Source organism: Telopea speciosissima, chromosome 1, assembly GCF_018873765.1.
Source record: "Telopea speciosissima isolate NSW1024214 ecotype Mountain lineage chromosome 1, Tspe_v1, whole genome shotgun sequence".
Taxonomy (NCBI): domain Eukaryota; kingdom Viridiplantae; phylum Streptophyta; class Magnoliopsida; order Proteales; family Proteaceae; genus Telopea; species Telopea speciosissima.
The window spans coordinates 16,940,093-16,954,871 of NC_057916.1; the positions used below are offsets into that span (position 1 = coordinate 16,940,093).

The window sequence follows — 14,779 nt, forward strand, 5'->3', positions numbered from 1 at the left end:
TTGGTGGATTCGAACCACCATCTCCTTGGAACATGCTCATGTGCCAAGTGCTCTACCAATTTGAGCTTAAGACCCATCAAGTAGAGATCCAAAACATAAATATAACAAAAAAAAATTAAAGTAGCATGAACCTCTGCATGAGGATTGCAATGAGCAAAGGTCTAAAACAGAAATACATCAAGGTCTAAAACAGAAACACATCATTCCTCCTCCCTTGGCTCACAACTCAGAACAGATCTTCTTCATCATATCCCTCACTGCTGATACACACCCATGCATCATTCATTCTCTCTCTTCTCTCTCTCTCTCGGTTCCACAATGGTCTTACCAAAAAAAAAAAAAGTACCTACAATGTAATATGTTAACCATTACAAAGCAATTCTCAGATGGGTTGGTCCCACATCGAAAATTTCTCACAAGGGTTTCAAAAAAATCAGTTCCTCTGTGCAATTTCCTACCATACTAGCAATGCTCTGTAGCTCAATGTATCTCTAACTTAAATGTCAAAACCCAGAAAACTTAATTATCCCAACAGTTGGATCCTGTTCATGCACTCCATATTGCATCAAAGTATCAGTTCCAGTTCTGCAATTTCCTACCATTGGAAAGGAGAACTTCAACATTTTCTCACACATGATTATTTGAGGAGACATGAAAAACATAATCATCTCTAATCTATCTACTGGTTTTCCCTTTCATATTAATCTCTATTTCAGTGTCAAAGAGAATAGCAGTTCACGAGAACAAGGTGGTCACAACCACACATTAATCCCTATAATGCCACATTAATTTTCTATACCCATCAGTGCTATTTAACAATGAATTAAACACTACAGATGCATTAAAAAATTCAAAGCAGCCCACACTTTCCATACCGAAAAGTTAATCCCTTTGATCTACTAACTTAGATTTCTTCCAAATCCTTCTCCTATCTCTCCTAAATCAAAACATAAGTAGCTAAAGAACCCAACAGCAGCTCATACTACAGAAGAAGCAAATTAATCCAAGTATTAGACCCTAGTGAGAGAGTAAAGATGGGCTACAAATCAACAGTTCAATAATGGAAGGAAGGGAAAGGGAAGGGGGGGGGGGGGAGTAGTGATGTTTGCTGCCTTATCAAATCAACAGTTCAATAATGGGGCTGAGCAATGAGCATGCATGCACTGGAAATTTGAAACCCTAATCACAAATTCCCTCTTCAACCTTCACAGTTCATCACACACTTCACTCTCAAAAAAATAAAAACAGAGTTGAGATGAATTAGTTTGGATCTTGTAACTCTTATATATAAGTAGCAGTAACAATCTCAGGAATGAGCGAGAAATTAAATTAATAATTTCCAGAATGAAGAGGAAGAAATCTGAGGCTGAAACAAAAGCAATTAAATTATAGATAACAGCAAAAAATTAACATCCATGAACCAGAAATAAGGACCTAAAAGCATAAACAGAGAAGGCTCTTCATCCACTTTATATTCTTCTGCATCATTACAGAGAAGGCTCTTCTTTCGTTCCTTATTGTACCCCACATAAAATTTAAAAAATAAAGTAAAAACAGGGGGCAAAATAATGGATAAACACCAATTCAGTATCCCAAAAGAGACAAAGATAGCACAGAACCCAGTTGATCAATTAACTTGGACTAGTTTTTACATGGTAGAACTAACAGAAATCCTCATGGACTAGATTACAGGTCTACAGAGTAGGAACAGAGAAATTATCAAAGACACAAAAACATCATAGCCCAAGTGATCAATTACATGGTTTGGCTTTCACAGGTCAAAACTAACTGAAATATTCCTCAGTTTAGCAGAGAAGTTCCTGGGACAGAGAACGGGCAAGACTAACGCAGACCCATGGCTGCCAATTGATATTAGTTCTATTTAGAAAAATATAAAAACGAAAAGGCATTACCCGACAAGAACCAGAAACCTAAAAAACTAGAGATGGTGGGCTCATAAACCACTTTCGAGCCTCAGACACAGAGGGATACAGATCAGAGACGGAGAAATTAGCGAAAACCCATGACCGTTAAGTGAGTTGAGATGATTTATGAGAGTTTAAATCAACAAATTTAACCAAATTTACATTATTGAAAACTGGACACTTCCAAGAACAAACAGTTAGAGAATTAGCAAAGGAGAAAAAGAAAATGCCTGCAAGCTTGAGTTACATGGAGGAAAGAAAATCGAAGAACAAAGACGAGATTTTCTAATCTAATCCTGAAAAACTAAATCGAAAACCTAATTGGGAACTCTACAGACCAGAAACGAAAATCACAAGAATGATAACCTAATAAGAGAGAGAGGGAGAGAGAGAGAGTCACCTTCGTTGTTGTCAAGTTCAGTTGCAGAGGGGGTCGTGCTAGAGAGGACCACTTTAGCAGAAACCTTCAAGGGATGTTGCTTCAAAAATCCTGAGACACAAGGGAGAAAAATCGATAGAGCTCTAGTCAGATCTTCATCCCAACAAACGACCGAGAGAGAGAGAGAGAGTGAGAACGATACAGAGAGAGTGAGAGGTAGAGAGAGCAGAGAGAGGAAGCGAGAGAGAGAGGAGATCGACCTGCAACTTTCGCCTGCTACTGCTCTTCCTTCCCCAGATCTGTCTTTCCGTTTTTTATTCAAGCCTTGCTCACGGGTTCTGCCCGTGAGTCGCGCGATCAATCGTTCTTGTTCTTTGCAGTCTGTAGAGAACATTCTTTACATCAAATATTCCTCCGGCTCGTTTTAAAAGAACAAAAAACACGGACGGTCAAACTAAACAGAAAATCACGTTTTTTTGTTCTTAAAGAACCGAAAAACAGTTCTGAACACTTTTCAGACATTTACCAAACGTAACCTTAGTCTTTATTTTTTTTCTTATGTTTTCTATTTTTTATTTTATCTTATATTTATTTTAATAGATATGTGATTCCATGTATCACAATGCAAAATACAATATATATAAATCAAAAGAAAATCTAGAAAAAACTACCTTAACTTATATAATTATAGAAATAAAAAAACTTAATCGAATAAGCGGATACAAAGATATATTTCATAAATTTTATTCTAATCAGATTGTTAAACTAATTGGATAATAATCAATCAAATAGGGGATTATCATATTTGTATTTGAATAATTTTTAGACAGATTCGAATTCTCCTAAACGGATACAAATGCGGATCGAATACGAATTTTCGATATCGATATCCTCTTATTTCACTATGTATACTTTTCAAGATATGGTACATGGTTAGACATCGAGTATCCTATAGGTTCCATAAGCTCCACGAATACCCTAGATGTGAGAATGCTTATCTCCTTACCTCAATAGATAATATCCTCAATACCTCATATCCTCATTTCAAGAGTCAGTCCGCATATGAAAGCCAACCATTGCTCATGTGAACTGCATATGAGTCGGTCACAAAGGATTGTCCATTTCAGCCACGACAAGAGTTCTTGAATGCTCTAAGTTTAAATAATGTCCAGCCTAAGGTGCGACTTCTAGCTCCCAGCTGTTGTAATGAAGTCTTCATTGCAAGATTTTTGACAAAGGAAGCCGGAGTTTGTCTAGTATTTCATCCAATTGGCCAATGTTAATGAGCTGGAGCTCGCTTCCTATACCATCAAGTGGCAATCCCATGCAAGTTTCACTTCATCCATGGTTGCGGATCATTATCCTTTGAGGTTCCTGTTCGATACAGTTGTTCGGTTCATCTCATAGGGGGTAGAAACGACGATCTAACTCCCTGCCCGAACATAAGAGAAACCAGACAACCGTACTGAGCAACGAACCTGAGAGGAAAAAAATTCATTGCAGAGTCCCTCCAAGTTGTTCTCATCCTATAGTCTAACACAACCTTTTCACACCACATCAAGCTCATCCCACTTACAAGCACAACGCAATCATCCCATAGTGGTGCATGGTGGAACCCACCGGAGTGGGTATGGGAGATTCTCAATAGCCATTTCCAATCATGGTTTAAGGTATCGGATTGGGATCCCTCTCAATTACGTGTCAATCGAGTGGTTTGGTTCGGTTCATTTTTGTTTTCCTATTTCGGTGTGATTGTTAGGGAAACTAAGCTTGAACCGTTAAGGATTTTTTTCGGTTCATTCTTGGTTTCAATTCAGGTTAGGTTGGTTCGATTTGGAAAACGGGTATGGACTAGTTCAGAAGGCACCGGCTTAGCTGTAGTAAATTTGAATTGTGATGAGTGCTTTTGTGGTACAAATACTCGATCCTTGGTTCCTTAGGTATAACATCTTAAGATTTTGACAATTGAGGCATCCAAAGGTATTGATGTGGTAAAACTAATTAAAAGACAACCACCAATTGTCTCATACTAGGATCTATTCGGGTTTCCATTCGTGTTGTGGAAAGACAATAATATCACAGATTTATAGTTGCAAACCATAATGCTTTGGAATCTGATCATAGAAAGAAGAAACAATAGACATGTTTTCTCAATTCTAAGGTTTTGGTGGTTGATCACAGGATCCATGCTTCCATGTTTTGGGGATAAAACAATTTGAATGATGATATTGAGATCACTAACATTGTGCGTTATATAATCTTACCCTATTATGGGAACATCAAACAATAATACTAAGAAAGTTTATTCAAAACATTTAAAATCATTACAAACACAATCATACAACTTGATCTAAGATGATCGTCAAAAGATCTAAAAGATTCTAATTGGAATGATACAATTCAATACTATGATTTAATATTTTTTGCATATTTGATTTGTTTTGTAAAAAATCAGTAGTTATTTTGGTATGTTTTAACATTTCCTCTCACAAACACATGAAATTATTTTTACATCCCTTGATTGGACGGTGTTTGCATCCCCTCACAGAATCTGCCATGTCATCACTTTGTATGAAAAAATCAATGAGGGTTAAATAATAGATGATGGTTCCTACCCAATAGGGTTAGCTTAGTTGGCAAAAACCATCACTCACAAATTCACAATTAGGAGGTCATGAGTTTAAGGCTGTGTTTGGTATATATTCTTAATACAAAAATGTATTATAAATTGATTTTAGCGTTCAAAAATGTGAAATAAATCTAGAATGCATTCATACCAAATACAGCCTAAATATAACTAACTAATTAGAAAGAAACAAAAAAATAAGAATATGGGTGGTTGGTGCGGTGCAGTCCACGGCCTCCAAAGAATCCTACAGTCCTACTAAAGAACATTTTGTTGCATGACGAAAGTACCCCTGAAAAGCCACCTGAATTACCAACTATGTTTTCGTTATATGCTTCCCGCTTATCCGCACACCTACCTTTTCTCCGCCAACGAATCCACTGCCCACTCACTCTAGTGGAGAGGCCGAGAGGTTGAGAGCGAGTAAGGGAGAGTTCCCATTGCAGCCATGGCTTGCGCAGCTCCTTCTGCCATTCACTCCTCGAGCCCTGCTACGTTTTTATGCAAATCTGCGAAGCCCATGGCTTCCATGCTTCCTTCATCCCAAACCCTAACCATCCCCAGAAGCTTCAACGGTCTTCGGCGGCCCTTCCACTGTCGCTCTTCTAGGCCAATTTCTTCCCGCAGATCTTCTTCGAGAAGGAGCTTCATTGTAAATGCTGTAAGAGATTCGCTTATACATTTCTTTTCGGAGTTATTCTGTCCTGGCTCATTTGTCACTGTGGATTTACGTCGGATGTTTCGCTTGGTCTTCGATTGGTCTTTCCTTTCAAAACTATACGAAGGATCTGTTTTTACTGTTCTGTATTGTAAAATGCGTGTGCTTGTGTATGTCGTACTGTTGAATCAAGAAATCATGAACTATTGGGATCAGGGACCGAATGGTACTGTTCTCTGCTGAATTTCCGTTTTCTCTTGTGTTTGGTGATCTGCGATTTACTCTTTGAATCAATAGTTACAGAAGCTACAGTGAATATGAACTAATTTTTCGTACTAATATCTCTGCTGTGTCTCTTTAGTTTCCGCTTATTATCATTTAGTTTTCTTTTTGGTGATTCTTTGGCTGACAGTTTGAGTGACTTACACTAGGAGTCTGATTGTATATCTGTTTACTTAAATCTATCAAAAGATCATGACCCTATCATAGAGTATGCTAAGCTTGGGGAACACATTGCATTGTTCTGGTTTTGTGATTGAGCTATATCTTGTCCATATTTATCCTGCACCAAAAATGTGAAGCACTTCAATGAATGCTGACTTATTGTGACCGAAGGGCGCAAATGACATCCTTGCATAAACTGTTAGAGCATATAAGGAACTTGGTTTCTGCTGATACACCATCACTTTCTGTGGTGGGATTCATATTGTACTGTTACGTAGTCAACTATATGATAGATCCCTGAGGTATTATGAGTTTTGCTGGGTTTCCAGGAGGTTTTTGTGAAGGTATTCCAAGGTGAGACTGCTTGACGTATTGTAACCAGAGCCCATGAATGACATCCTTGCATAGAACTGTTAGATCATATAAGGGAACTTGGTTATGCTGACATACCATCCTCGTTTGGAATTTTTTTCCTCTCAGGTTCGCTGCCTGGTACGGTTGTCCGGTTCCTCTCATAGGGGGGGTAATGTAGTCCTAGATAGGTAGGAGACCTACTAGGAGCCAAACAACAGGATCAAATAAAAAAGGGGCTGCTGGTTCAATGGACAGCACTAGGATTTAGGTCAATTCCTAGGGTTAGGGTTGGATATTGGGAAAGGGGTTTATAGGGTATTAATGGGCAGGTCTAGGGGGTCAATATGGTATAAAAATAATAGGATTTGGGAAGGTTTTAAAATTCTGCAGTTCTGGACAGAATTGTGTTGCAGGTTTTGGGTTTTAATGGAGTGAAGGAATGGAGGGGATAAAGTGGGAGTTTGGGGCTGAAACTTGGATCGAGTGTCAACAATGATGTAAGGGATGTATGCTGAAAGTTTGGTTTGAAACTGATGGACAGATTTGGAGTTATGGAGGTTTCCTAGTAGAAGTAGGAGAGAGGGGTAAAACTGTATTTCAGACAATCGGCTGGGTGGATGGTGCTGAAATTTGAATCGAGTCTCTCTTAGGGTTTGAGAAAGACTTGATCAAATTTTTAGCAGATTCTAATGGTTAGATTTGGCTGGGTAGAATTCTCACGAAAATCACCTTGTATGTGACCTTCTAGAAGGAAGAAGAATAGTTGCAGAATTTCTTACTTGTTACAGGTCTTCAATGGCAACAACTTTGAAGAGGAACAATAGGGTCTCCCGATCTTCACAATGCAAGGAGATAAGTAGCAGCCCTCCCGATCTTCACAATGCAAGGAGTCGATTGGAGATCCACCAATCCCTTCAACCTTGATATTACTCACAAGGCACACTCACGATGGAGCTAAGGCAAGCATAAAGCTAATTTTTATTAATCAAATTCGTATCCAATGCTGGCCTCCCTTACAAACTTATATAGAAGACTCAAAAATAGACTTAGACACTAAAAAGGAATGGCCTAACCTTATCCCTAACCTATTAGGCAACTTAAACCGACTAGGAAACTCAAATAGACTCAAAATAGAGAGAGCTCAACGTCCGTGGGAAATATTTCTTACTCGGATCTTCTTTCATCTCCGCCCATGTAATGTTCCCTACCACGGTAGTCGAATAATCCATCCGGGTTCTCCACCAATTATGTGTTGGTCCCACTAGCTTGGTATGTGCTAGTCTCATTTTCCTATGCTCAAGCAAATCATACCAATTAAAATAATCATCTAAAAAAACGACTAACCAATCATAGAATACCCGTGGATCCGTCCCGCCATCATAGTCTCTCAACTCATACGCCCGGGAGGTCTATGGCGTCTCCCGTAATCTTTGTATCCTCTGTTCCTATCTTCACTATGATCTCTCGTCATGCCTACGTCGATCCCCGTAATCTCTGTCTTCTCCTGCATTGATCTGTCCTTGGGGTTCTTTGTGCTACGAATTGACTTGATATTTGTCCTTTTCTAGGGAATGTTGTTGTTCCCATCGGAGTAGTTTGGTGTTGCTCAATTTTGCAATGTTTCACTTATAGCCCTTTGACCAGCATGAAACCGCTGAAGCTTCTCAGAATTTTGTTCAAAGAGTCGATGGACACAGAGGTAATGGGCTGGCCATGCTCATCCATGGCTCGATACCACTTAATGTAGTCCTAGATAGGTAGGAGACCTACTAGGAGCCAAACAACAGATCAAATAAAAAAGGGGCTGCTGGTTCGAATGGACAGCACTAGGATTTAGGTCAATTCCTAGGGTTAGGGTTGGATATTGGGAAAGGGGTTTATAGGGTATTAATGGGCAGGTCTAGGGGTCAATATGGTATAAAAATAATAGGATTTGGGAAGGTTTTAAAATTCTGCAGCCTGGACAGAATTGTGTTGCGGTTTTGGGTTTTAATGGAGTGAAGGAATGGAGGGGATAAAGTGGGAGTTTGGGGCTGAAACTTGGATCGAGTGTCAACAATGATGTAAGGGATGTATGCTGAAAGTTTGGTTTGAAACTGATGGACAGATTTGGAGTTATGGAGGTTTCCTAGTAGAAGTAGGAGAGAGGGGTAAAACTGTAATTTCAGACAATCGGCTGGGTGGATGGTGCTGAAATTTGAATCGAGTCTCTCTTAGGGTTTGAGAAAGACTTGATCAAATTTTTAGTGATTCTAATGGTTAGATTTGGCTGGGTAGAATTCTCACGAAAATCACCTTGTATGTGACCTTCTAGAAGGAAGAAGAATAGTTGCAGAATTTCTTACTTGTTACTGGTCTTCAATGGCAACAACTTTGAAGAGGAACAATAGGGTCTCCGATCTTCACAATGCAAGGAGATAAGTAGCAGCCCTCCCGATCTTCACAATGCAAGGAGTCGATTGGAGATCCACCAATCCCTTCAACCTTGATATTACTCACAAGGCACACTCACGATGGAGCTAAGGCAGCAAGCATAAAGCTAATTTTTATTAATCAAATTCGTATCCAATGCTGGCCTCCCTTACAAACTTATATAGAAGACTCAAAAATAGACTTAGACACTAAAAGGAATGGCCTAACCTTATCCCTAACCTATTAGGCAACTTAAACTGACTAGGAAACTCAAATAGACTCAAAATAGAGTCCTAATGACTTAAAACAACTTAAACTACTTAAAATAAAGAAGATTCCCTAATAGCCAATAGGATATAAGAACCTCTTAGCCAATAGGATCACTTCACTTAAATTAGACCAATTGAACCAATTGGATGCAACCAATTTAAACCGGCTCAAATAAAAACACACAATAAAAACTAAGTATTGGGCTAATCCCGTATGCAACCTATGTACCCCTATTTTAGGCCCAGAAAAGTGGCCTATTACATTAGAAACCCATGGGATCAAAGGCCCAATATGTATGTAACCCAACGCTAGACTTATTTCTAATGAAACAAGCCCTATTTGGTGATGAATCTGCATCAGGGGGGGGGGGGGGGCAGAAATGACGACTTAACCTCACTTGGACAGTGTGTTTGGGCAGGGGGTTAGGTCGTCATTTCCCGCCCCCTATGAGAGGAACCGGACAACTGTACCGGGCAGGGAACCTGAGAGGATAATGATCCTCCTCGTTTGTGGTTGGATTCATATTTTACTCTCACCTAGTCAAGAGGTATTACAGTTTTCCTGGTTTCCACGAGACTTCTGTGAATGTTCAGTCTTAAAGGATCAGAAGTATCCTCAAATGTGAATTGTGTCCTTTGGGGTTTGAATATTTAAAGCAAAGTTCTTAGCGAAATATCTTGTTAATTACTGCTTTAACTTTCCATGTATGGGTCATAGAATTCATAACAGGAATATCTTGGAACTTTTGTATATGATTATGTACTGTACTTTGCATTGTCTTGTATCAAAATATTTCGCTCGGGTACTAAGTAAAGTCCGTAATGGATGCATGTGTCTAATTCTCTTAAAATGAATTGTAATTGCACAGGACCTGTAATGGCTCTGTAACCACAGAACCACATTTATCCACATGGAAAAATTATTCAATATGTATGCTATTACTTATAAACTTTTGATTGATTACTATTTCTTATGAGTTTAAACTATACCTTTTTTTCTTTGCCCCCAGATCTTTGACATTTGCTTTGCCTCCTCTTGCACAGAGTGAACTCCCACTGGTTGGTAATGTTGCTCCAGATTTTGAAGCTGAAGCAGTTTTTGATCAAGAGTTCATTAAGGTATGTGTCTGAGGTTCCATTTGCCTCGAGGTAAAAACCATATAAAAAAAAAATCCTATTAAAGATCTTGTTATAATGAGTTTACCTGAAAATTTCTCTCTCTTTTTGGTTTTTTACCTGGAAATAAAAGGAGCCCCTAGAACAAAAAAGTTGGATCAATCAGGAATAATATTCGTATCATATCCTACAATTATCCTATATCTAAAAGTTGGTTTTGTAATAGTGTGGTTAAGCAGCTTTGCCGAACATAGATATTGAACAAATCCTCTTTTTATTTTTCTTTGAGTGCAATAATAGAAAGGGCCTAATATTGGAGAGTTCGAAATTAGAACAGTGATTTAATTGTCTGGTCTTATGTTCAACTTACTTCTCAATCTCAATCATAGGCTATGTTAGGTTTGTTGTCGTCATGTACTTGTTCCTCGGATCAAACTGATAAAAAGGCCATTTTATTTGGCTTTTCAAAATTTTCAAAGAAAATAATGTTCCCTGGACTTTGATGTGGACAACTCTCACCTAATTGCAGAAGGATAATCCACACTTTTTCCCCCTCTAGTGGGTGGGTGAGTCTATCCTTAATGAACCATGTTTACTGGAAGGTTCTGCGTTTGCAATAAGAACCCAAACTGGACCCCTCCCCTACCCCCCACCCAAAAAAATAAAATCTGCTAATTAGTTAATTGTGCATTGACTGTTCCTTGTTTTGAAATTGGATGTTTCTTTTTGGGTTTTTGATAAGTGTTTTCAAATTAGATTTCAACCTCAGTTTATTTCATGTGTAGGGCACCTCTAACATTTAATAATGACCCATTTGATGGTATGGCATGTATGCATATTAAGTGTTTCACGTCTTTTCAGTATTATAATGTGTGCCACTGGCTCGGTGTAATTAATCATGGACTAAATATTAGGTAGGGATATATGTTTTATTACGTTCTTATTGAGAGTTTGTTTTAACAGGTCAAGCTATCGGAATACATTGGAAAGAAATATGTGATTCTCTTTTTCTATCCTCTGGATTTCACATTTGTTTGCCCCACTGGTGAGTTTGACAGTTGAAAAATGTTAACCCAAGGGGATAGCTCAGTTGGCAAGGACCAACACCTCACAATTAAGAGGTCATGAGTTCAACTATCCTTGGGGCCTCCCTATCCCACGAAAAAAAAAAAAAAAGACACTTGAAGAATGTTAAATACTTATATGTATGTTGAAACTTAATTCTTTGTATTTCCTTATATGTTGTATGTTCAAACTTAATTCGTTGTCTTTCTTATCTGCGTCTTTCATGCTTGTAGAGATCACTGCTTTCAGCGACCGATACTCTGATTTTGAGAAGTTAAACACAGAGATACTTGGTGTCTCCATTGACAGTGTGGTGAGTTGGTTTTCCATTCTAACTTAAGGTTTTTTCTGTCGTCTCCTTTGCAACCTTGTTGATTTCTTTTTGTATTGTCTATTATTGAAACTTGGAAGAGTTTCAGCTTCTGATAAAAAGTTACTACTTTGTCATTCATGATGTACCCATTCATTAGTCAACCCTATATAAGCTCTCTAGACATGTTTTAATTAATAATGACAAGTATGTTTTCGTGGGCAGTTCAAAAATTAACTTATCTATTTCAATGTCACCAAGTCAGGTTATCCAATGCCCAAGCTTATCTATTATAGCCCTGTTGGAATAAGACGAAAGCCGGGAAACTGTAGTGGGTATTCTTTCTTGCATCTTTGGAAGGGGAGACAAATATGTGATCGAGTGGAACAACTATAGGATAAGATGTTGGCTTTGTTTTGGGGTTTGGGTTACCTAGAGTGATGGCAAGATCGTAGATGCTGGTGGCCATAGGTTGATTTGAATTGCTTTGGGACTTCGAGAGGTGGAGAATTCAAATGGAGAAAATGAGTTATGTGAAGTACAGGTTGCGATTTCTCTGAGGAAGGCTTTTATAACCTCAGGGTAAACCGAAAATATAACTGGTTGTATGCCTAAATAAAAATTGTGAGAAATATGAAGTAAAGCTTCCCCGTATCTGGGGTGGCTTTAGATAGGCTGGACCAACCTAAGGCTTTCTGAAAATTAGCCATCCCTCGATATGAAGCTGTTGCAACAGCAACTAGATAAAATGAAGGGAAAATAAAAACTCTTACAACTGCATGGAAATTAATGGATCTACGAATATTTATGGAGGTAGGGCAATGGCCTTCTTGGCTATAATTGGATTCAGAACTAGTAACTTTTCTATACCCCGTTGCTGCGAAGCCTTGAACACCTTTTAAGCACTCAATTGTACTCGAATTAATAAACCAAATGGACACTGAATGAATATCAGTAAGTCTTATTTTTATTGTTAGAAATACGACCATGAATTAGTAAACTATTTAAAGCAGCAATCTTGGACATTAAGACTCAAATGTTTAATATTCTGCTGCAAAAACAATAGGCTTCTGAATCCTGGCTCAGGCCCACCTAATTAACGATCTGCTTTGAGGTTCAGCAGATGAGAACCCCAGGTATGTCTCATCCATTGAGTTTATAGTTACCATATACAGTCTTGATTACAAAAGGTGATTTTGTTGCTCCCTGTTCAACTGAAAAACCCATAGAAGAGATGCATGGACTGTGAAGGTGACTCATATAAAAATTGTGCGGGTTTAATCTGTACATTGTGAAGGTCATTTTAACTAAGTTCACTTCAATGAGATTTAAAAGTTTGATAGGCTATGATAGGATACATCATGCAATAAACCTAGGTGTTGACACTTGTGTGGAAAAATGTTTCTTCTTCTTCTTTTTGAATGATTGTGTGTTGGACATGGTTTCTCTCTTGGATGGAGAAAACATGGAAAAAAGAAGGGTGGCACATCAGTTACCTGCAGGAGAAGAGAGGCCCAAATAGTTGTCTTTCACCATGGTTGGACATGGCCACGAGGAAAACAAAGGAGAAGGAGATTATTGTGGAACAAAACCTGTGGTATCAAGTGTAACTAAACTTTCTGGTCCTTGGGGCTTTTGGAGTTTATTTCAGCAAGTTGTATGGTCTAGTATTGTCTTTATCTTGATGATGGTGATGCTTGCTCATCTTGCATTTAGGTTTGAATGTACCAGGGTTACTTTTTGAATGGTTCACTGCTAAATGTTTCAGAATCAGGATGTATTTCCTTGTACTTTTTTATTCTGAAATTAAATTATTACCCTTTGGAAAATCTGAAATCTTGTTTACACCCTTATGGTATTTATATTTTTTCTTGTAGTTCTCGCACCTTGCATGGGTCCAAACAGATAGGAAGTCTGGTGGACTTGGTGATCTGAAATATCCATTGATTTCTGATGTGACTAAATCAATTTCAAAATCTTATGATGTATTGATCCCCGATCAGGTATGCTGTTGACTCTTTCCTGCCATTTTCCAATCTTGGATTAATAAGTTTAAGGATGCTTTACACATTGTCTTTGTTTATCAAGAAACTTCAGTGTCCCCTAATGAGTGGAAGATTTTCATTAAAAATTGGTCGGACCACCTAGAAATCTGCTGGGAAATTCCCGAGAAGGGAAATAAAGCTAGTTAAGTTTCTAGGTCTGGTTTTTTAATGGCTGATTATTAGTAACACCTGGTTTATTTTCATAAGTGTATTCAGATCCAGACTGTGGTCTGTAGATTAGTTGATTTTATCACACTTCTAGTTCATTTTATATGCCCGATTATGTACATGAATGTAGGGTCATTTCCTTGTTTTATCGCAGTCAGCAAATTTTGGCATAACATGGTTACTGGTATACATTGGTTTCAAGGGGTGAGACATTTTCACGTACCCAAGGGAACTGTAGTTTCAAGTGCCAGGCAATCCATAATAACCTGACCAATCTGTTGTTTTATTGAAGGACCTGGCTAATTGTCGTGATATGTTTTCGATGATTGTTTCTCTGTTCCTCTGGTTCTGATTGACCATTTTTGCAGTAACATGGTGGGACCTGATTCTCCAAGTAGAGGTTTAGCCAATAATTGATCTTATGCTTGTCCCTTCTTCCCTTCTAAATCTTATAAGAAACTGTGGTATCAATAGTTGGGACTAATGTCATTTCATTTTTTTCTGCATGCTCTTTAACTTTGTTGCACTCTGTGTCTTTATCTGAGTTTATTGTATTTCTACCCTGAAGCATTTAGACTTCTTTTTGCTAATAATTGGTCTATGTTACAGGGAGTAGCATTGAGGGGACTTTTCATTATTGACAAGGAAGGAATTATTCAACACTCTACCATTAACAATCTGGCCATCGGCCGTAGTGTTGATGAGACAATGAGAACACTGCAGGTGAATATATTTAATAAGGCTGAAGGTTCCTGCACCTAGCTTCAACAAATCTGTTATGATTAGCCAGAATGTTTACTACTAGTGTTGCTGCTATTTCTATTATTTATAATTTTATTGTCACATGAAATGATGATAAATTGCTTGCATTTCTGTTACAGGCATTGCAGTATGTACAAGAGAATCCAGACGAGGTTTGCCCAGCTGGGTGGAAGCCTGGAGAGAAGTCCATGAAGCCAGATCCCAAGCTTAGCAAGGAATATTTTGCAGCAATATAACAGAAACAAA

General features: G+C 38.2%; 1 protein-coding gene across 1 annotated transcript; it reads left to right on the forward strand.

Annotated features, from left to right (window-relative positions):
• Positions 1-5,287: 5,287 nt before the first annotated feature.
• Positions 5,288-14,779, forward strand: LOC122648920 (2-Cys peroxiredoxin BAS1, chloroplastic-like). Its single transcript, XM_043842238.1, has 8 exons — positions 5,288-5,302; positions 5,337-5,591; positions 10,112-10,186; positions 11,147-11,228; positions 11,482-11,561; positions 13,436-13,561; positions 14,381-14,494; positions 14,653-14,779. Exons 2-8 carry the CDS (start codon positions 5,379-5,381, stop codon positions 14,767-14,769), a joined length of 807 nt encoding a protein of 268 aa, XP_043698173.1. The 5' UTR covers positions 5,288-5,302; positions 5,337-5,378; the 3' UTR covers positions 14,770-14,779.

Bases quoted from the DNA above. Each gene is read 5' to 3' on its own strand.
- LOC122648920 (XM_043842238.1), top strand. From the start codon at position 5,379: ATGGCTTGCGCAGCTCCTTCTGCCATTCACTCCTCGAGCCCTGCTACG. The intron at 11,229-11,481 runs GTGAGTTTGACA...TCATGCTTGTAG, and splicing joins CACATTTGTTTGCCCCACTG to AGATCACTGCTTTCAGCGAC. The intron at 11,562-13,435 runs GTGAGTTGGTTT...TTTTTCTTGTAG, and splicing joins GTGTCTCCATTGACAGTGTG to TTCTCGCACCTTGCATGGGT.